At 42.2% G+C, this 24,209-nt stretch overlaps 1 protein-coding gene across 1 annotated transcript in view; it reads right to left on the reverse strand.

Annotated features, from left to right (window-relative positions):
• The window catches only part of LOC144501954 (bMERB domain-containing protein 1-like), a 65,174-nt gene that overhangs the window by 12,252 nt on the left and 28,713 nt on the right, over positions 1–24,209 (reverse strand). The window contains exons 3-5 of the mRNA XM_078225983.1: positions 7,105–7,178; positions 5,482–5,596; positions 4,223–4,296 (exon numbers count right to left, since the gene is read on the reverse strand). Of these exons, the coding sequence (XP_078082109.1) occupies positions 4,223–4,296; positions 5,482–5,596; positions 7,105–7,178 (263 nt within the window). The remainder of the gene's footprint in view (positions 1–4,222; positions 4,297–5,481; positions 5,597–7,104; positions 7,179–24,209) is intronic.

Genomic DNA, 24,209 nt, shown 5'->3' on the forward strand with positions numbered 1-24,209 from the left:
CCATAGCCTTGCCTCTCCCTAACTCTGGAATCTCCTCCAGCCCCACAATTCTCTGAGATATCTACACTCCTCTAATTCTTGTGCTTCATCAATTATAATGGCTCCGCCATTGACGTGCTTGCCTTCAGCTAGCTGGGCCCCACATTCTGGAATGCCCTCCCTACACCTCTCTGACTCTCTGCCTCATTTTCCTCATTTAAGAGACTGCTTAAAACTTACCTCTTTGACCAACCTTTTGCATGCTAATGCGCATGTTTGTAAGTTTGTAACGTCACTTTTTCTGGCTCAATGTCGTATTTAGTTTTAAAATGTTCCTGTGAAGCACCTTAAAGTTTCATTAGATTAAAGCTGCTACATGAATGAGTTTCATTTCAACAACAGATGTTTTAGTGCTGCAGATTACGACTGAAAGCATTGTAATATTTTACCCTCTAACTTTGATGTTGTACTTCAGGGTGAATCACAGAATCGTCTCAATTGCAACACTGATACAGTTCACTAATTAAATGTAATAGTGTTCAGTTCTTCTGACTAGTTTTGTTCCAAACACTGAGTCATAGCTGATTGAAGTCAGACACATTGACCTCAGATTTCTCCTCCATAGACCTTCATTTCAAAGTCCTGGCTTCACACAGAACCCGGTGTATGGTCTCCTGTGTAACAGGAGCTGGACATTGAGAAAGCTAGATTTTAACTATTGCGGGACTGGTTTGCAGAGTATGATGGTGATTCTGAAGTTAGGTTGCCTGTGCCAGACATACTCCCTGCTGCAGCTTCCCTGAACTATCAGGCAGCTTGGAACCCAACCCCAAGCTTTAACAAGGGAGATGCAGGGGTGGGAGAAGATAGCAATCATGGACAGGAGACAGCAGTAGCCAACATTATTCATGCAGACAGAAAAAAAACAGAAAATGCTGGAAAAAAGCTCAGCAGGTCTGACAGCATCTGTGGAAAGAGAGTAGAGCCAAAATTTCGAGTCTGGATGACTCTTCGTCAGGGCTGAAGACAAAGAAAACAGGATAAAATTTAGACTATGAGGTGGGGGGGGGGGCTGTAATTGGACAAAGGGAATGTAAATAGTGAAGATAAAGGCTGAGTAAGGTGCTAAGAGCGTCCATTAAGAGATCAGAATGTGTGAATTGCAAAACAAAGGTGCAGATTGTCAGAGGACAACTGAAGGAATGTGTTGGAAGACAAGATGGAGGGCGAGATTTCAGAAGTGGAAAAATGAAAATAAAAATATGAATTAATAAAAGTAATAAAGATGGAGGAATGAGATGAAAAGAAATGAAATAAAATGAATGGAAATAGGGTGAAGGGCAGAGGAGTTAATGCTCTGAAGTTGTTGAACTCCATGCAGAGTCAGAGGAGAACTGTCCCCATCAAAGTGGATTTTCATACAAGAGAAAAGCAAAATACTGCAGATGCTGGAATCTGAAACAAAAACAGAAAATGCTGGAAAATCTCAGCAGGTCTGACATCACCTGTGGAGAGAGAGAATAGAGCCAACGTCAAGTCTGGATGACCCTACTCGAAATGTTAGCTCTATTCTCTCTCCACAGATGCTGTCAGACCTGCTGAGATTTTCCAGCATTTTCTGTTTTTGAAAAGGAATTTTCAGTATGCCGTTGTTGATCTGCCGTTTACTCTGCTAAAATGGCGGCTGGGATCTCATACATGTGATGGACTCAAAGGTAGATGTTAAAATGGCTGAATGCTTGAAAGAGGCAGGCATTCCAGCCAACCAGAATGGAGATAGCTGGCCGGAATCGGGGATAGGTGGTAAGTTTTCTCTTGTGATATTCAGCATTCTGTTTCTGCATGACAGAACCATCAATATTTCTAACCTTTGTTCACTCAATTTGAGTTCTGGTTCAGTATTGTCCTTCCAATTGCTTTCCACTTTAATCCCATGCAAATTGTTTGTATCTTATGTCTTGTAGTTTGACTCGCTTGTAAATCACAAATCTGTCTAAGGTTATGTGGGGTGGAGGCAGGCAAGTGGGGTTAAGGCGTCAGCTATGATCTTATTGAATGATGGAGCAGGTTTGTGGGGTCAAATGGTCCATTCCTGTTTCTTGTTTGCCTTTATTATCTTCCTAATGCCAACCAATGAATTGCTTCATGGTCACTTTGGGGTACACATTACATTGCACATTGGAAAATCAGAATCACTGGGTGGAATTTTTCACCCGGGATTTTCTGGTCCCGCCATTGCCATTGGGGTTTCCCGTTGAATGCACCCCTCACTGCCGAGGGTGCACCATTGGCGAGACTGGAAGATCCTGCCGGCACGAAAGGTGACGTATGTGTTCTGAACAAGACTGTAAAGCCTTAGTGTCCAACTGAACCTATAGCTCAGCTAAATCCCACATCCCAACCAATATTGCTTACCTTGATACATTCACCTATATCATATGACAATCCTAAGTTCCTAATGCACAATCTCCCTACTAAATTCCTTATTCAGGTTTTTGTTAGTCACCTTTTCCCAGAGTCTTCCTTATTGACCTCCAATCCTTCATTAGATGTTGAGCCACGATCAAATTTGCCTGCTCAGGTGGATGTAAGAGATCCATGGCACTATTTTGAAGGAGAGATGGGGAGTTACCCGACTGCCTTGGCCAATATCTATCCTTCATTCATCATCAATAAAAATGATCTGGACATTACCACATTGCAGTTTGTGAGAGCTAACTTTGCGCAAATTGGCAACCTACATTACAACAAATATTTCATTGGTGTAAAGCTCTTTGAGGTACCTGGTGGTCATGAAAAGTGCTATATAAATGCAGGATTTTCTTCCTCTCTTTCTAAAAACACAAATTTGCCCAAAGCTCAGCAGCCTATATCTGATCCCACACAAGATCTTGTTTACTTTTACCCTTCTCTCCAATCACCCATGTTAGTTCCCTGCATCCCTCCCAATGAATTGCTGGAACAATCCTCATCTTCATCTTTAATATCTTCATGGGCTCGCTCCATGTTCTCTCATCAACCTCCTTCAACCTTATATCCAGATCGCTTTCAGCTCTGGCCATTGGTGCACCTCTGGCTCCCATCATCCTCACCATTTCTGACAGATGTTTTCAGCCACTTCAGACTCGTTCTCTGGAATTCTTTCAGAAAACCCCCTCCACTTTGCTCTCGCTGTTAAGGCCCCTTCTCAAAACCCAGGGTTTATGGGAAGTTACTCCCGAAACTATGCCTTGGGCACTCATTTTGGGATATGAATTTACACCCAAGTTTCCCTGTCAATCACAACAGCGTATGGCAGAACATAAAAAATGCCACAAACAAATGGAAACCAGTACAACGAGCTGAGGAATGTGAGGAACGTGGGCCGAATGTTCCTTCTTCACAAGTTTCAGTTTCAAATTATTTTGTCATCAATCATATACATTTGGCACAGCATTGTTCAAAACATTTAATTATGGAAGAATTTCCACTTTTAATATGATTTATGCAAGGAAACAAAAATTATGCTGCTGGTTGTAAAGAGGATGTATATGTACACTCTTCCAAATTAGTATAAAGTTTACCTGTACAGTTAGCTTGGGGGTGGAGCCATTAGGATGAGCCAAGATGTATTTGGAGGCAGTGATCACTTTATGAAGGTTCAGTATTAGATGCAACAAACTTTTTCCAAGTGAACTAGAACCAGAAATAAAGATTGGATGGTGGGACTGGGGGGGTGAGTCACAGAAACCCTACAGTGCAGAAAGAGGCCATTTGGCCCATCGAGTCTGCACCGACCACAATCCCACCCAGGCCCTACCCCCATGTCCCTACATATTTACCCGCTAATCCCTCTAACCTACGCATCTCAGGACACTAAGGGGCAATTTTAGCATGGCCAATCAACCTAACCCGCACATCTTTGGACTGTGGGAGGAAACCGGAGCACCCGGAGGAAACCCACGCAGACACGAGGAGAATGTGCAAACTCCACACAGACAGTGACCCAAGCCGGGAATCGAACCCAGATCTCTGGAGCTGTGAAGCAGCAGTGCTAACCACTGTGCTACCGTGCCGCCCTGGGGTGAGGGGGGACCGGGGGGGGGGGGGGGGGGGGGGGGGGAGGGGGGGGGGGGGGAGGGGGGGTGTAACAACGAGGAAATTGGAGATGTGCAGAGAACATTTCTTCTTTCCATAGAGGCAGAAATGTACAGAGGTGACGAGCAGGAAAATAAGCAGCTTTTATGACAATCAAACCACCTACTTGTTTTTTTGGAGCTGGCCTTTGATAATTTTGCCTGCAGGAAATCAGCCATTTCTTTGTCTTCCTCCCTTTCTCTGTAGTAAAAGCAATGAGATTCAGTGATCACTACTTATCAAACATTACCTTGCCCATGTATTCAGAGCAACTGCAACTTTATCAAAATAGAATACTGCGGATGCTGGAAATCTGAAATAAAATCTGAAATCGAGCCATACGGATTCAAATTCTCCCAGAAAATTTCAACGCGTCATAACAGGGAGAATAACGGGCTGATCCGTGCCGGTCTCTCAGGCACGCTCCGCATCGCAACCCTCCCACACTCAGTCGCTTTTTTGAATAGTTGGGAATTTCGCGCTGCTACTGAGGGCGGTGGAGCCTATACGCGCCAGTGTCCCACTTCAGAGCGCTCGAGCGCCATTTCACAAGGGCGCCCCGATCTCAGAGTGCACTGGGAGACCCCCTCCCTCACCCCATGGACATTGGGACCCCCCCCCCCTCCACTTCATCAGCAACATGTTCGCCCATCTCCTCCCTGACATGGGTCACTGGCATCGGGACATTGGGGCGCTCCTGAGGGTCCATCTGCCCAACTCCCGACATGCCTCCCCATCAAAACTGCCTTCACAATCCACCCCTGCAAGAACCACCCCCCGACCCCCCCACCACAGAGACCCCCCGATATAACACCCACTCAGGCCCAAACCTCTTGGCACTGCCTCTGGCACACTGGTGGTACACAACTGGCACACAGGCAGTGTCCAACTGGCACTGCTAGGGTGTTCGGGGGCTTCAATGGCCTCTGAGCCCTCCAGCGTGACCATCGCGCCAGGTCTCTGTTAGTGGAGACCCAGTAGTGATTCTCACCTTTATCACGCTGTGCCTGAACGCTGGTGAATTCCGTGCGCTGGGATTTGAGTGGGCTATACATATTTAAATATACTAATCAGCCTCACACCCATCCAGTTAACGCCATTAGGAAGGGGCCAGGAGACTCGCAAACTGTTTGGCGTTGGGCATGAAACGGATGTTTAGGCCCGCACGCTATTCTCCAGAATTGGCATGCCCTGCGCCAAGCACGGCAAGGTGGAAGAATTGCCCCCATTATCGCTTTCTCTCTCCACAGATGCTGCCAGATCTGCTGAGATTTTCCAACATTTTTATTGTAACTTTATCACCCCAGATTTTCTCATTCAAGTCTCACAACCTTTATCCTGTGTCAAAATTCATTTGAAAGGCTTGTTTGAATGAAGTTGTTGTACCTCAAACGTTCAAATTCGACATCATCCACAAGAAAATCTCTCGTTTCCACCAGCTTGTGGATCTGTTGCAATAATTCTTCTTCCTTCTGTTTATCCTCATTTGATTTGTCCTTATCTGGATTTATAAATGAGAATGGCTGTTAGGTCAGTATTTACAGAGGAAAATTACATTTAACTTATCTACTGGTGACTGAGAGCTCTTCCAGAAGTAGCTGACACACACAGAACAGTAACGGTTCAATCCTTGGTCTGCAGATAATTAATGGAGCTGCAGTGACAACGGGAATGCTACCATTAACACCACCTTACCTTAGGAAGGGGGAACCAACTGTGGCTTAGGTGGTAAGCTCTTGCCTCGGAATCAGAGGGTTGTTGGTTCAAATCCCACTCCAGAGACTCATAGCCGACAAAATCTAAGCTGATACATAATGCAGCACTGAGGGGTGGCTGCATCGTCAGAGGTGCTGCCTTGTCTTTAGGGTGAGATGTTAAACCAAGGTCCATACAGATGGATGTCAATGATCCCACAGAACCATTCTGAAGAGGAACAGGGGAATTATCCTCAAGTGTCCTGAGTAGTTTTAATCCTTCCATCAACATGATGTAGGGATATGGGGGTAGGGCCTGGGTGGGATTGTGGTCAGTGCAGATTCGATGGGCTGAATGGCCTCTTTCTGTGCTGTAGGGTTTCTATGATGAACATCACAAAAACAGATTACAAGCAATCACTTGCTAGTACAGAGCTTGAGCATTGCTGAAAACATGTTGCTGAAGCTTTTCAGTTGCACTCATCAGGGCAAATGCAAGAATGTCAAAATTCTAAAGATCACATTAATTTGATACTACAGGAGAAAAGGGTGCTGATTGGGTGGCAAGTCAACTGCTTGGTCAAGGCATGTAGGGCGGATGCATTACAATGCAGGTTGTATGGATTACAATTGATTACAGGGGCATGAGTTGGCATGGATGGGCCATGGGGACTGTGGGCGGGGGGGTGGTGGTGGTGAGCGCTGTCTCCATTCACATTGTCTGTATCTTTAAGACTTGATCAGCTGTAAAGATTCGCATTCTAATCAGTATTCTGTAACTTGAGTTTGTGTCTCTGTATGCCTTGTTTATGAGCAGATATCCACTCCATCTGACGAAGGAGCAGCACTCCGAAAGCTAATGGCATTTGCTACCAAATAAACCTGTTGGACTTTAACCTGGTGTTGTTAAAACTCTTACAGTGAAAATTCAAGCCTAAGCTGGAGAAACCACAGGCTACGCCAGCTTTGTGCATTTTGCTAAGTGACATCTGACCAACATCATTTCGAATTGTGTTACCAGGAAACTAAAAACAACCAAAACCTGAGGCACGCTCTCCACTTTTTCCAACACACAAAATTATGACTAATGTCAGCATTAAATCAATACAAGTTGCTCGTTTTTCCATTTAGGTTTTATGTATCACTTCAGTTGACTTCCACAGATTAACTATATGGGCAATGAGACAATATCTCAATCACCGTGCTTGAACTGTTAGTGGCACTGGTTCTCGATTTCCACTTAACTCATGGTTAGTTGGTCGGTCTATCTTTTCATGCCAAACTAGACAAGATTTAGGCAGATTCAGATACCCACCTGGTATTGACACCAGTTTCTGCAGCTCTTTCTTAAGTCGGGTTATTTCCTTACACAGTTGCATATCATCCATCCTGCAAATAAATGTCAGAAAACAGATTGACAATGTGTTAACCTGCAGAAATGTATTAAAAAGATATTTTCTTAATTGTGTTAGCTTCCCAATGATTGTACAGTATTGGATCTCTGAAACTGAGACAATGAAATACATGGGGAATTAACTAATTAGTATTAAGTACTTAGTATTAACTAATTAGTATTAGCATTTTCACAGTAACTTCACTGCAGTGTTAATGTAAGCCTACTAGCGACATGAATAAATAAACTTAAAGGCAATCAAAACTGCAGGCAACATTTATTGAAATGTAAACAACCTTTACCTCACCAATATTTATCTTTGGTATAGCCTAACAGTGGATGAACATAAATATTATTTGGTTTTACATGACATAATAAGCTGTAACTTCAAAGCTCTGGGGTGTTGTATTTGGTGGCGTACCCAAAGAAGCATCTGGAAGCCCTCCCAACCCCAAAGTTCCTAGTTCGGTTTGCACAGCAAATGACTGGGAAGTGCAAACCTGGGAGATTTCCCTGCATTTGGAACCATCTCGACTATGTTACATCAATAGTCACCCAGAAAAGGCTAGAAGGAATAAACCACTTCTAACTTCTGGATAACTATTGCACAGACCTACATCGACAACCCTCCCTAAGACTCCCACCCATCCCTGACTACCCCTGCCCAACTCTCCCCTCCCTCCTCGAGACCCAACCTCACATCGGGCCCAACACAATTCCTTGCCCATATCCCTCACTGCCCTCCCTCATCCCACCCCGAGGCCCAACCTGAGCCAACATCCCTCCCGGCCACTGAGGTGTGACCACCCAACAACCCCCCAAAATCCCCCCTCACCAAATACCACCTCCCACTCCCATCCCTCATATCCTACTCTCTTACCATAAACACTTACCTTCTCCATGACCTTTCAGCTTGGCTGCATCTTTAACCTACCTAGTTTACAACAGTTAGTGCTGTCAAGAAGGGAGTGTGGCCTCCTTATATCTGACCCTTTCCCCCTCAACACTTGGCCCCAGGGATGTGCTGCATTGCATAGATCTTGCTCGGCCTGTATTTTCCGAGGTTTTGCAAGATAGGATCAAAAGGAATTTCAGGGTTAAAAAGTACAGCACCAGGGACCTAGATTCGATTCCCAGTTGTGTGAGTGTCTGTGTGGGTTTCCTCCAGGTGCTCCAGTTTCCTCCCACAGTCCAAAAATGTGCTGGTTATGTGCATTGGCCATGCTGAATTCTCCCTCAGTGTATCTGAACAGGCACCAGAATGTGGCAGCCAGGGGATTTTCACAGTAACTTCATTGCAGTGTTAATGAAAGTCTATTTGTGACACTAATAAACTTTAAATGTCGACTGACATAGGAAATAAAATTATAACTTTAATAACTAGTGAATAGCTTTTAAAAATTCCCGAAGTTCAAATATTCCATTTGAAGAGCTTAATCTAATAATAAATTAATTTGCACATGCACTTTATTGCTTAAATCAGTAGCATAGAATCATAGAATCCCTATAGTGCAGAAAGAGGCCTTTCGGCCCATCGAGCCTGCATCGACAACAATCCCACTCAGGCCCTATTCCCGTAACCCCATGTATTTACCCTGCTAATCTCTCTGACATTAAGAGGCAATTTAGCATGGCCAATCAACCTAACCCGCACATCATTGGAGTGTGGGAGGAAACCGGGGCACCCGGAGGAAACCCACGCAGCCAGGTTCTAAAAGATAAACTTGGACTCCTTATAATGGCAAAATCGGGACCATTTTTGTATTTTTGGATATTTTCAAGCTTAAAGAAATCTATAGTTAAAAGAACTGGAAAAATTTAACGTGCCGACCTTCAGACATGTGACTGACTTGCCAATTCGCTGCATGTGCACCATACTCCTTCTCTGGAGGGCAAACGACGCAATGAGCACAATCATCATTTAATTTCTCTCGTGGGTAAAGAAAAGCGTAAACCGAGTGTTTGAAAGGACTCCCAGCTTTCGATTTCAAGCTTCTGCCTCAATTAAAGAGTCTCAACTTCAGTAATGATGCACAGTGGGGGAAATAAACCAATCCCAATCATAGCAGAAGGGCCTCCGAGAGGTGTTCAATTATAATTGTTGGAAATGATTACATAGCAGTCATCTAGCCAAGTGCCGATATCTGTTTTATATTGTTTCAATTTCACCCTTGTGGTTCTTTGTCATCTCAAAGCCTCTATTAGAATAATGTCTTGTAATTAAACGCAACAAAAAAATACTCTGATCTGAGTGTGGACTCACAGGAGCGATTCAATTCAATGTTGTGAAATAGATTAGTAGAGAAGACAAAAAGCTTAGGGGCTTTGGCTAGCGTTCAATAAACACTGGAGTTGAGTTTATGATTTATTTTCTTTGTCAGGCCGAATATTTGTTGCCTTGTGTTGTGTATAAGATATAAAGGAGAAGCAAACCAGCCTCCATTATCATTCCTAGATAAGAATAAGATTTTTCTCCTTATCAATAAGAACAGACATACAAACATTCAACTCCTCAAGCCTATTTCTCCCTTCAATATCATGGCTGATCTGTTTGTGTTTCAAGTTCTACATTTCCATCTACCCCCAATAATCATTGATTCCCTTGCCTAACAAAAATCTACCTACCTCCACCTTAAAAATATTCGATGACCATGTCTCCATTGCTTTCTGATGCAGCGAGTTCCAAAGAAGCACAGCCCTCATAGAAAGAAATTCTCCGCATTGCTGTCCTAAAAGGGCAACGCCTAATTTTAAAGCAGTGGCCCCGAGCTCAGGACTCATCCACAAGAGGAAACATCCTTTCCAAGAACATTCAGCGTCTTTTTTACTTCAATCAAGTGACCCTTCACTCTTCTAAACTCCAGTGGAAACAAGCAGTCTGTCTGACCTTTCCTCATAAGACAACCCATTCATTCCAGGTACCAATTTCAACTAAAATAAAGTGCTCTTTGGAATTAATGCATGTTTGATGGTACTGTGTCTTTAATAAATATATTTTAATCATGTTTCTCTGCAGGATGTTTCTGCAATCCTTGGCACCGTATTGTCTGTAGCTGATGTCCTTTATTGTTGCTGAGGCAGTATAATTGATATTATGTTGATTATAATCTGGACTAATGCAATGCTCTGAGGTTTTAATGTGTGCCCTGGGATTGCTGAGTAGAGCTTGGTAGGGGTGATTGACAGTTAATGTCATGTGGCTAAGGACAGCTCTGCTTCACAGAAAAGTCCAGTTTCAGTTTCGGTTCAGTTGCTGCCAGACGCTGGTGGAAGAAGGCAGTGTCTCTATCTCTCTCTCTCTCCAGAGGCTTTTTGAAAGGTCCAAGACTGGGGAGTCTCAAAAATTTGATCCAACATTCAAATGACCAATTCACATAGGTACTAAAAGCTACAAATCCAGACTCACATGAGAATATTTGCTTTAGTGCTAACTTAGTCTGAAGAAGGATGTATGTCTAAGGGGTTGCTTTACATTGGAACAACATAGATAGCTAGCTAGCTGTTCAGATTATACTGGGTCATGTTTAAGTCTTGTAATTGGTAAAAGTTACGTAATTTTTTTTGTTATATTCTGTGTTCTTAAATAAATGTTACTTGATAAAAGCTTCCCAGTGGGTCACTTGAATCATACCTGGAGTGAAACACCTTATGCTCACCCTAATGCCAAAATCAAATGTAAAAACTTCGGGTCTAGGCTAACTTCATTAAACACCTTGGAGTTTCTGGCCTGGGTCTTAACACATGGAATATTACAGAATGGGAATGTTTAATTATGAAATATCTTCTTCTATAATGTGTCAAAGTAGGAAATTCCCCAGAAACTGGGCAGAGTAGAGGCCCCAGCCATAAAAAGTTAATTGAAAATACAATTTATCTGGCTCTACATCACCGTCTGAACTGGATTCTTTTACTTTGTGGTTTGCTAGTGGGTTTCACCATTTCAGTAATTAGGGTAGAACTGTCTGTTTTAACAAACATGAATGATCACTTGTTCCTCTTCACAACTGAAGATCTACAAATTAAATTGGTAATTTTATTTTCATAAAATCTTACTGCACAGAAGGAAGACATTTAGTCCATTAAACCTGTGCTGGCTCTCATCAAAACCCCTCTGAATCTTGTACCCATCTATTAAGTCTTCCTTAACCTCCTCTACTCCAAGAACCACATCAAAGTCTCTCACCTCTCTTCATAATAAAGTCACTCATCCCTTTTCAAAAGAAGTATTCTGCAATTCTTCCCAGGTTTCGGAAGAACTTGAGGCTGTAAATTACTGTTTACAACTGACAAGATATGCATGAAAATCCTATTCATTGCCCAATTTATTCACGCACACAAACTTCATCAAAGGTAATATGTGTGTTTTGTTGCAGTAACAAATATTTTGGTAGCTGACAGTGATTTGTCCATGGCTATTAAAGTTAACAATTCCAACTCAACCACTCACTGTGTCTTCTATCAAATTGTCATCTACGAGTTATTCCCCATGAAACACACTCCCACCTCTGTGCTATTCTTCATTGGTAATCATTATGATCATCATCATGATTACCTGTAAAGAACTCGCATTCCAACCATTATTTTGTAAATTGAGTTTATATGCCCTGTTTGTGAACAGAACTCCCACTCACCTGACGAAGGGGCAGCGCTCCGAAAGCTAGTGGCTTTTGCTACCAAATAAACCTGTTGGACTTTAGCCTGGTGTTGTGAGACTTCTTACTGTGTTTACCCCAGTCCAATGCCGGCATCTTCACATCATGACTATTCTTCATTAAGCAGAGGTTAAAGAGTTGAATGTCATGTGAAATTGTTCAGCATTCATAAACTCCGATCCTGCAATACCATTCCAATTGCCAAATTATCTCATTACACAATCATAGAATTGTTACGGCGCAGGAGGAAGCCCATATGTCTGCACTGGTTCTCCAAATGAACATTATGACTTAGTGCCAGCCCCTTTACCCCTCACATTGTTTCGATTCAAGTAACCATCTAATGCCCTCTTCAATACTTCAATTGAAGCTGCCCATGTCACGGCTCCAGGCACTGCATTCCAGATCCAAACCACTCGCTGTGTGAAAAACCTGGGTGTGCATCTATAAAAGAGGATACCCCATCCCAGAGGTAATGTTACAATTCATTTGGCAAACTCTTGAGATGAAGTTTTTGATTTTGATTTGATTTATTATTGCCACATGTACTGGGATACAGTGAAAATTATTGTTTATTGCATGCTATATAGACAAAACTTACTGTTCATAGAGTACATGGGGAGAAGGAAAGGAGAGGGTGCAGAATATAGTGTTGCTTAGAGTGAAGAGAAAGATCAGCTTAATATATGGTAGGTCTATTCAAAAGTCTGTTGGCAACAGGGAAGCTGTTGTTCTTGAGTACACATTTTGGTACGTGTTTTCAGATTTATGCATCTTTTTCCCAACAGAGAAAGGTGGAAGGGAGTATATCCAGGGTGCATGGGGTCCTTGACTATGCGGGTTGCTTTCCCCAGGCAGAGGGAAGTGTAGATTGAGTCAATGGATGGGAGGCTACTATGCGTGATGGACTGCACTACATTCACAACCCTTTGTGGTTTCTTGTGGTCTTAGTCAGAGCAGGATCCATACCAAGCTGTGATACATACTGATAGGATGCTTTCTATGGTGCATCTGCTGAATTTCCTTAGCCTTCTGAGAAAGTACAGATGTTGGTGAGCTTTCTTAACTATAGCGTCAGCGTGGAGGGACCAGGAGAGGTTGTTGGTGATCTGAACACCTAGAAACTTGTAGGTCTTGACCATCTCCACTTCATCAGCGTTGATGTAGACAGGGGCATATCCTCCACTACATTTCCTGAAGTCAATGACTATCCCCTTCGTTTTACTGACACTGAGGGAGAGATTAGTGTCATCATATGAAAGTGCACTACAAAAAATAATATAGCCGCTGAAACATGGATTCCACAAGATAATTATGAAAGAGGAAGTTGATTTAGCCCATCTTAATTTATTCAACCAGAAGGACCCCAAGTGGTCTCAAAACATCAAGTTGTCTCAAAAATTCCAGATTTGTTCCCGTGACTATTCTTCCTGAAAGATCATTCCATACATTGATCATTTTGTGAAAAAGAGTTTAGTCCTAAATTTTCCTTTCACTAGTTTAAAACGGTGACTCCTTGTCTTATCTCATATTAATTTAAAATAAAATTCTGGGTTTACCATTTTCACTCTCTGCAGTAATGTTATATTGTGCTAAAGGATCATTGCTCAGATATCTCTTTTCCAGGATGAAACGTTCATGTTTTTTCAGTCCTTCCTCATAACTCAGACACTTAACAATAAACCTTGTGCTTCTTTCCTGTGCTGCCTCTCGTACCTTCATATCTCCCTCGCTTCTTGGCGACCAGAACCCAAAACCATAGTCGAGATGTAATCTCATCAAGTACTGTATAGTTTGGTTACAACTTGCTTTCACTTTGCCAAAGCAGAGGAATCTAGTTCTACATTGTATTGGATTTGTTGATTGTTGCTATGTACTGATTGAACACATCAGATGTTACAAAGATTCCGGCTTAATTCTTTAAACAGCATGAAGCACATGGATCACCTGTTTATTCTTTTGATGGACATTACTCTACGCTTGCCTGTGTTAAGTTTTCTCTAACATTCTTCTGAGCATTTCCATGTTTTGTCCAACTCATTCTATAACGCGAAACATTTCCTCCAATTTTACTGAGCATTCTGAACTAAATTCTGATGGAATTAAAGCTACATCATCTTCATCTTCAGAATGATAATCATTTCACCTGACCCACACTTTCACTAATCTAACTTCTCCACGCAAGCTGGAGGGTAATTAATAGTTTTATTCAGATTTTTTAAACTTCTAATTATTTTTGTTTTTAAATGTCACTTTGGCTGATAGAAGGAATTATTTGCAGGAGATCATTTTTGACCCAGAGATTTTATTTTGGTTCCACCTTTCGATCTCTAGGGTGATCGATAATAAGAGAAAACACTGTTTTGTCACCATGTCTCATGCACGCTGATTAATAACTTTGGACGGAGTAAATGCAAAAAATACATTAATGGGCACAAGGTTATCAGGAGGTGAAAGCACTTGGGGTGAGTTGTCTCTTCTGATACGCCATCAATTTATTACTTTCCACCATACAACCATACACATCTGTATGCAGTTGCTACAACAACTATCTAGCCGAGAAAACAAGGTACAATCTCTATGGTTGGAAATTTCCAGCTGTTCAGGATCTTCTGGTCCCACCACTGGCTGCGGGTTTCCTGGCAGCGAGGGGGGGCATTCAACAGGATCCAATGGCAGGACCAGAAAATTCCGCTGCAAGCCAATTGCGAGTCACCCCTGAAACAGCGAAACAGGTGGTGGGTTGAGCGGAAAATCCCACCCATATGTTCCTATGTCACAAAGTAAAGTAAAGTTTATTTATCAGTCACAAGTAAGGCTTACATTAACATCGCAATGAAGTTACTGTGAAATTCCCCTAGTCGCCACAGTCCTGCACCTTTTCGGGTCAATTCACCTAACCAGTGCGTCTTTCAGAATGTGGGAGGAAACCGGAGCACCCAGAGGAAACCCACGCAGACACGGGGAGAACGTGCAAACTCCACACAGACAGTGACCCAAGCCAGGAATCGAATCCAGGTCCATGGCGCTGTGAAGCAGCAGTGCTAACCACCGTGCTACCGTGCCGCCCCATCTTCTCGACCTTGCCCTATGTCTGAGATGTGGTGACCCTCAGGTTAATGTCCTTTAGGGGAGGAATTGTAGTCTTTACCTGATCTGGCCTACACGTGACTCCAGATCCACAGAAATGTGGTCAAGTCTTAAATGCCCTCAACGAAGGGCAATAAATGCTGGCAACACCCACATCCCCCATGAATAAATTTTTAAAGATCACCACCAGTAAGCTCTCTCTCTCTCTCTCTCTCAAAGGGAAGAGCAGCTTATGGTCTTCTGGGGCTATGGTGACTTACATTCATTTCATCAATCAGAAGAAATGTGTTGAGTCAGATAGATAGATTAAGAACAAGACAGAGTAAAATAGTTCAGCTGCTCCCTCACGAAACAATTTCATTTTCATCTGTGTTTTTCGCTCAGCTGGTGTTGTTTCCCAGTGGAAGTGAAATTCAGAGTCACTGGAGTTTAATGTCAGTTCCTCTGCTTATTTTGTATAACTGTAGAAAGGTACACAATCCCTTTACCCTCGTCATGAATCTTCCTCCTCATGTAAATCTTGCTCGGCAATGTACCTCATTTAGACAGGCAGGCAGAAAGGCAACCTGGTTCTGGGATTCAATGAATCCTGTTCACCACAAACCTTTACGATATGCAGAAGCAAGACGCCAGTGTGCATCATCTCCCTATCACCAAAATTGCAAAATCAGTGTAATAGAGAGATTGAACCCGTGTCTCTTCATATTTTACCATAGAGAGATGTTTCATTATGAAAAACTATAGCTCAGCCTTCAACACCATTATTCCTATAAAACTCATCTCCAAACTCCGTGGCCTGGGGCTCGGCTCCTCCCTCTGCAACTGGATCCTAGACTTCCTAACCCACAGGCCACAATCAGTAAAGATAGGCAACAACACCTCCTCCACAATCATCCTCAACACTGGTGCCCCACAAGGCTGTGTCCTAAGCCCCTTGCTATAGTCCTTATATACCCAATGATGAGACAGAGTACAGGAAAGAGATAGAGAATCTGGTGAACTGGTGCGATGACAATAATCTCTCCCTCAATGTCAAAACAAAGGAGATAGTCATCAACTTCAGGAAGGTTGGTGGGGGACATGCCCCTGTCTACATCAACAGAGACGAAGTGGAAATGGTTGAGAGCTTCACGTTTCTAGGTGTCCAGGTCATCAACAACCTGTTCTGGTCCCTCCACACAGATGCCATAGTTAAGAAAATGCACCAATACCTCTACTTTCTCAGGAGGCGAAGAAAATTTGGCATGTCCGCTACAACTCTCACCACCCTTTACAGGTACAACCAGAAAGAATGCTTTCTATGGTGCATCACAGCTTGGTATGGCTCCTACTCGGCCCAAGACCACAAGAAACTACAAAAGGTCGCGAACGAAGCCCAATCCATCACGCAAATCAGCCTCCCATCCATTGACTCTGTCTACACTTCCCATTGCCTTGGAAAAGCAGCCAGCATAATTAAGGACCCCACGCACACCAGACATACTCTCTTCCATCTTCTTCTGTCAGGAAAAAGATACAAAAGTCTGAGGTCATGTACCAACTGACTCAAGAACAGCTTCTTCCCTGCTGCCATCAGATTTTTGAATGGACCTACCTCGTATTAAGTTGATCTTTCTCTACACCCTAGCTATGACTATAAAGCTACATTCTGCACCCTCTCTTTTCCTTCTCTATGTACGGTATGGTTTGACTATAGAGCACTCAAGAAACAAAACTTTTCACTGATACTAATGCATGTGACAATAATAAATCAAATCAAATTCAATGACCTGGATTTTGCAGTTGTAGTGATGGCAAAACTGTGAATGGGAATCCAGATGCTGTTGTCAGTGATTCTATGTCTCCATGGGTTGCACCATAGAAATCATTAGAATTAATGTCAACGTCCATCTTTTGCACTCTAATTTTGTTGTAAAAGCACCTAAAATAATATCTTGCTGAATGAGGTATTACTGGGTTTTTAATGGCATACAAAGTTGTAATTACTAGTGAACATCTCTGGCCTTGAAAAATGATTCTATACTTATGGAAAATCCTTTATGATTAAAGTTACATAGCTTTTCAAATAACAATTTTTGAAAAATGTTTAGATTTCAGCTCCGGTCATAATCCTGTGTTTATCCAATCTTTATTTTATTCGCTGTAAAATGATTGAAAGGTGAAGGATTGTCAATGCATTTTACTTGTTGCTTTGCTGACCGTGAGAATTCTTCAATGTGATTGGCTGCTTAGCTTGTTGAATGACATGATTGTGGTCGGATGCCAGAGCCCTCCTGTAGTTGGTGCTAGAATTAAGTCAACATTGGAAATGGCGAAATTCACACCAAAAGAAATGGTAAGATCTTTGCAACAAACTTTCTTCAAGGTCAATGGCTAGCACATCACTTTGTGCTTATTGTAAATCCAGGCCAATTAGTTTAAAAAACACTTGGATTTCCTTTTATGTTTGACTAAAGTAAAGAGGGCAACAAAAACATGAGATGATACTCCAGTAATGGGAGGAATGTTTCTCTTGCCGTCAAATATTCTTGCTAATGGAGCATTGGCCTTTAGCCAACACCTCACACAAGTGAGGAAGTGATACTTCAATTACAGAGCCTTGATTTGACATTATCTGGAGTTACTGTACTTGCTTTTGGCCACCAAACCACAGGAAAGATACATTGGCCTTGGAAAGGGTACAGCACAGTTTAACCAGAATGATAAACAGGCTTAAAGGATTAGATTAGGAGGACAGATTGAATTAGATTGTCTTACATTTCCTTGACTTTAGAAGGCGGAGGAAATATCTAATCAAGGTGCTTAAAATGCAGAAAGGATTTAATAAGGTGGATACGGAGGAGTAATTTTCACTATGGGGAACTCCAAAACAAGGAGGCTTCACCTTAAAATTAGAGCAATCCCACGTCGGAATGAAATCAGAGTGCACTTCTTCATACAAAGGGAAGTGAAAATCTGAAACTCATTTCCCCAAAAGACCTGCGATACTAGCTCAATTGAAATTTCTAAATGTACATTGACAGCTCTTTGCTATGTAGGAGCATCAAGGGATATGGATCAAAGGTCATTGGATAAAAATAACTGAAGTACAAATCAGATATGATAAACTGCCAAAAATAGTTCAGAAGGCTGAATAGCCCACACTTATGTTCCTATGTTTCTCTTTATTGAAACTTTAGGACTTAGGTGTCCAAAAATTCTTTGATTAATTCCTTATCATCTAGTCATATTGTATGTGATACCTGGGCTGTACAGATGGGTACAAATGGATTTGTGGTCAGTTTCTTTATTCTTTGGACTTGCCCTTCGTAAAGCTAACAAGAGCATTACAATTAAATGTAATATTCTACATTCCATTAACATTTCAAAGCATTGACCTTTTCCAATGTTAATTTCAAACTTCCATGCCATTAGTATGGTTGCATGTAATTTTTGCAGTAACTTTAGGAAAGGTGATTAATGATTTTCTTCTCCTGATTCAAGAACAAAATGGGTAATTGTACACGTTACTTAACCACTCTGGGTTCTATGAACACAATGTTCTTTTCAAATCAGAAAATAAACTTATTTCAAGAAAATTACATAAGCATGTCCCTCTTACATTTTCTAAAAGTAGTGTAAATCTTTTCCACACAGCAACACATTACAAATAAAATCCAACAGCATTAAGCCTTACAACAGATATAACTAATGATGGAGTATAAACCATTATGAGGAAAGGTTGGACAGGCAAGGCTTGTATTCGCTGGAGTTTAGAAGAGTAAGAGGTGACTTGATTGAAACATACAAGCTTCTGAAGGGTCTTGACAGGGTGGATTTGGAAAGGATGTTACCTCATGTGGGAGAATCTAGAATCATAGAATGATAGAATCATTAGTGGTGAAAGGTGCCATTCAGCCCATCGAGCCTGCACCAAAAACATTCCCACTCAGGCCCTATATCCGTACAAAGAACAAAGAAAATTACAGCACAGGAACAGGCCCTTCGGCCCTCCAAGCCTGCACCGACCATGCTGCTTGACTTAACTAAAACCCCCTATGCTTCCAGGGACCATATCCCTCTATTCCCATCTCATTCATGTACTTGTCAAGACGCCCCTTAAAAGTCACTACCATATCCGCTTCCACTACCTCCCCCGGCAACGAATTCCAGGCACCCACCACTCTCTGTGTAAAAAATCTGCCTCGTACATCTCTTTTAAAACTTGCCCCTCGCACCTTAAACTTATGCCCCCTAGAAATTGACTCTTCCACCCTGGGAAAAAGCTTCTGACTATCCACTCTGTCCGTGACCCTCATAATCTTGTAGACTTCTATCCCCTCAACCTCCATCGCTCCAGTGAGAACAAACCAAGTTTCTCCAACCTCTCCTCATAGCTAATGCCCTCCATACCAGGCAACATCCTGGTAAATCTTTTCTGTACCCTCTCCAAAGCCTCCATATCCTTCTGGTAGTGTGGCGACCAGAATTGAACACTATATTCCAAGTGTGGCCTCACTAAGGTTCTATAAAGCGTCAATATGACTTGCCAATTTTTAAACTCAATACCCCGGCCGATGAAAGCAAGCAAGCCGTATGCCTTCTTGACTACCTTCTCCACCTGCATTGTCACTTTCAGTGATCTGTGTACCTGTACACCCAGATCCCTTTGCCTATTAATAGTCTTAAGGGTTCTGCCATTTAATGTATATTTCCTATCTGTATTAGACCTTCCAAAATGCATTACCTCACATTTGTCCGGATTAAACTTCATCTGCCATTTCTCCTCCCAAGTCTCCAACTGATCTATAGCCTGCTGTATCCTCTGATGGTCCTCATCGCTATCCGCAAATCCACCAACCTTTGTGTTGTCCGCAAACTTACTAATCAATCCAGTTACATTTTCCTCCAAATCATTTATATATATTACAAACAGCAAAGGTCCCAGCACTGATCTCTGAGGAACACCACTTGTCACAGCCCTGCATTCAGAAACGCACCCTTCCACTGCTACCCTCTGTCTTCTTTGACCGAGCCAGTTTTATATCCACCTTGTCAGCTCACCTCTGATCCCATGCGACTTCACCTTCTGCACCAGTCTGCCATGAAGGACCTTGTCAAAGGCCTTACTGAAGTCCATGTAGACAACATCCACTGCCCTATCCGTAACCCCAAGTACTTTCCCTGGTAAGCCCGCTGACACTAAGGGGCAATTTAGCACGGCCAATCAACCTAATCCACACATCTTTGGACTGTGGGAGGGAACCAGAGCACCCGGAGGAAACCCACGCAGACACAGAGAGAATGTGCAAACTCCACACAGGCAGTGACCTGAGGCCAGAACCGAACCTGGGACCCTGGCACTGTGAAGCTGCAGTGCTAATCACTGTGCCACCATGCCACCCTAACAACTGAGTGTTGTTTATGTGCTATGCATGGCATGCCCAGATTAAATAGTTAACCGTTAATCATAGGATATTAATCATGGAACGATCATACAAGATATCCACTAAATCCTTCTAAAAATCAGAAATAGCACACAATAAACTAATGGGTAGGCCTCAAAACCTTCTTAGTTGGATGTAATTTCAGGTTTCATACACTGAAGCTAAATAGTACTGCAATATTTTGAAAAAGCACAAAACTAATAAAATTAAAATAATTTATTGAACTGCTATATCCCATTTGGGCTGTTTTTCTTGAAGAAACAAAGGCTGAGAGGAAACTTGACATATACTCAAGATCCTGGAGGGCATGGACAGGGAAAATAGTGAGAAACTGTTCCCATTCAAGGGAGCATCAAGAACTAGAGAGACGGATTCAGAATAATTGACAAAAGGAGTAAATGTGATATGGGAAAAAAGATTTTCACCCAGGTGGTGGATGGAGTTTGGAACCAGCTTCCTGAGGGGATGGTGGAGATAGATTCAATAGAGGTATTCAAAAGGAGATTGGATTGCTATCTGAAAAGTGGATAAGGCAGGGGAGTTGGATTAGTTAGAATGCGCTTTTAGAAAGCCAGTGCAAACTGAATGGGCTGAATGACCTCCTTTTGCACTGTAAAGATTCTGTGGTTCTGAAGGGAATTTCTCTCAGTCTGAGGAAAGCAAACTCAAGTATACCCAGGTTGCCACTGGCTAAACCATCTATCAGATCTGCCTTAAGTACCAACAACAATCAACTATTCCAGGATCATTCTGATGGGTGAGCATAGGTTGAATTCCCATTTTATTTTGAACATTTATTATCACTCACTGCCTTGCCACTCACTTAACTGTAAATAGCTGATTATGTTTGTCACTATCTGTGCACCTACCTTTGCCACTGCCTCAACTAGTTCATATTCTAGAGTTCCAGCCTTCTCAGAGTGTGTGGGACTCCAGATCTGAACCTCCTCTCCATAGTTTTGCTCTGATCTCATTCCTCTTTGTCTATCCAAGAAACACACCTGTTTCCTCAATCCCTTTACTACTGCGCTCCGACTTCAAAGATGTGCGGGTTAGGTTGATTGGCCATGCTGAATTACCCTTCAGTGTCAGGGGATTAGCAGGGTAAATATTTAGGGTTACAGTAATAAGGCCTGGGTGGGATTGTTGTTGGTGTAGACTCAATGGGTCAAATGGTCTCCTTCTGCACTGTAGGAATTCTATGGTTCTATGACTCTGATGCCATGCTAACAAGATGTTGTGGATGAATCCCTCTCTTCAGGTCTTGCCCATCTCCACTTTACAGCCAATGCCATCATCCATTCTGAAATGAAAATCATCCCTTGGCTGTCAAGTTCTTACCAACTACCACCCCATTCCCAACCTCACATTTCTTTCTGAAGCCCATTTCTCCTCTAACTAGATCCAACATGATGCCTATCTCTCCTATAGCTAAGTTCAAGTTCTTTCATTCTGCCTTCAGCCCTGCTTGCAGCACTGAAACAATCCTAAACAAGTTTCACAATTCATCCTCTGTGCCCAAGATAATACAAACCTTTGTCGTTCTCGTGACCTCTTTAGCATTTAATGTGGTAGATCACGTCATTGCTTTCCACCTCCATTTCCAACTCTGTGAAATTGTGTTTGCAGAACCCTATTCCAGTCATTGCCAGGGTATGTCCAGTGATTATTTCTTTGTCCTCCATCACACTTACCCCCAAACCCCTGAGTCCCCAAAATATCCTTGTCATTTCTTCATTATCTACAAGCTGTTTCTCAATGATATCATTCACGATCACATTCATAGCAACAAGCGTTCTACCTCCTTGCGTTCAAGCATCACCATAATAGGATCCCACCATGTCTACATAACCCCTCTAGCCTTTTAACCCCAAATACTCTGTGCATTCTCCTGACCCCCTCACCTCAACATCTGGGACCCTCCCCTAAACTCATCCACGCTTCTCCTCTTTCTATCTTTAAAACATTTTCAAGAACTTTATCTTTTTGTCTAAACGGCCAGGGCTGCCAATCTCTTCCTTCATGGTTTTGCATTCATCTGTGAAGGATTATGGGGCTTTTTTTTGCTCAATTGCTATAGACACGCAAATTGCATTTTGTTGGCAGATCTTTTGAATGAAAGAATGTTGTTTGTCTTATCGTTTGTGGACAAGGGGATTTTCACAGTGACTTCATTGCAGTGTTAATGTAAGCCTACCTGTGACACTAATAAATAAACTATCGTATCGTAAACTGAACTATAAGTACCTTGGTTCATCGATACTAGTCAGAAATCTCACCAGAATTACAGCTGAACAACCAAGCCGCGAGTCATGTCATTGTAGGTTTTTCATGTTTTTGACATCTAGATTAAACTTTTGTCAGATTCAGACCTGCGAGGCGAGGCATTAAATGTTAATTCCTGTTATCCTTCATTTGGCATCGCATTAAAAATTCCTCCATAATTTTCCTTCAAAGTTCAGCAGAGAGATTACAATTGTCAGTTGCATCAAGTAATTTGCATCTCAAATAGGCTGTTGTTGATTTTTTTGATGGTTTTCAAACAAAACTATTGAAACAAAGAAATCTCATTTAAGGACAGATGTTTCCCTTGGAATGTCTCACCAAGATCCGAATGTCCTGCTCCAGAAAATTAGTCCATTCAGACACAGTGAGCAGAAATCAATTCCTAAACATTAGGAATGCTAGGAGAACCTTATTATCTGGCATTGCATAGAACACAATATTAAAAAAAATACACAGAACCCCTATGGAGGCCATTCAGCCCATCTAGGCTGCACCCACTCTCTGACAGAGTATTTTACCCAGGCCCTCTCCCCCAATCTATCCCCGTAGCCCCTATATCCACATATACCTACACATCTTGGGACACTAAGGAGAAATTTAGCGTGGCCAATTCACCTAACCAGCGCACCTTTGGACTGTGGGAGGAAACCGAAGCACCTGGAGGAAACCCACGCAGACACAGGAACAGTGTGCAAACTCCACACAGACAGACTTCACACCCAAGTCCCTGAGGCTGTGAGGCAGCAGTGCTAACCACTGTGCCACCGTGCAGTTCTATGAAAACTTGCCTGAGGAAAAAAAAATTTCAGGCCTGTTTATTTTTGAATCAGAAAATCTGATTCAGTGTAGTCACTTAAAAATCCCAGAGCTGCTAATTATGAAGAAAGAGGCTTTTTAAAAAATATGTCATTATTAGAGAAATCCGTTTAATCAGAATATTGAATAAGAACATTGGCCCCCATGCTATGAATTGCCAGCAGGAGACACAGAAATTAGGAATTATGGGCAACACAAAAAATAGAACCGCTTTAGCTTTGGACAGTGAATTCTGAAAGATGTAAAGCTGCATGGCCAATCCAGAGTTCATGTGCAGGTCAAGCGCAAATTGGCCCCTCTAAATTACTATGTGTACACAGCCAGCCAAAAAGAATGCAAAAATATACAAAAAAAATTAAGGAAGGTTGGTAAGAGTTCAGAGTGGTATTTGTAGTGGGTCTTGTGGTGCAGTGGGTACTGTCTCTGGCTCTGAGACAGAAGCTCCGGGTTTGACACCCAACCCAGGGCTTGATTGCCAAGGAAGATGTGTTCATAATGCAGCCAGACAGACTGAGAATCAACCTGCAAATCCTCCAAATCGCTACCAAAAGTTCAAGACTGGAATATTTTAGGTTATTCTTGAGGAAATCCCAAAGTTATTCCCATTCAGAGGCATCCAAGAATCAAGAAATTGTAGCCTCCGTCCATTAAACTGTGGAGAGTTGGAATTACAGTCAGAATATCTCAGAATAAATCCAATTGCTATATTTCGTGCAGATCAATTGATAATTAATCAATTCTTGGCCTTTTGGCCAAG

Source organism: Mustelus asterias, chromosome 12 (assembly GCF_964213995.1).
Source record: "Mustelus asterias chromosome 12, sMusAst1.hap1.1, whole genome shotgun sequence".
NCBI classification, from domain to species: Eukaryota; Metazoa; Chordata; class Chondrichthyes; order Carcharhiniformes; family Triakidae; genus Mustelus; species Mustelus asterias.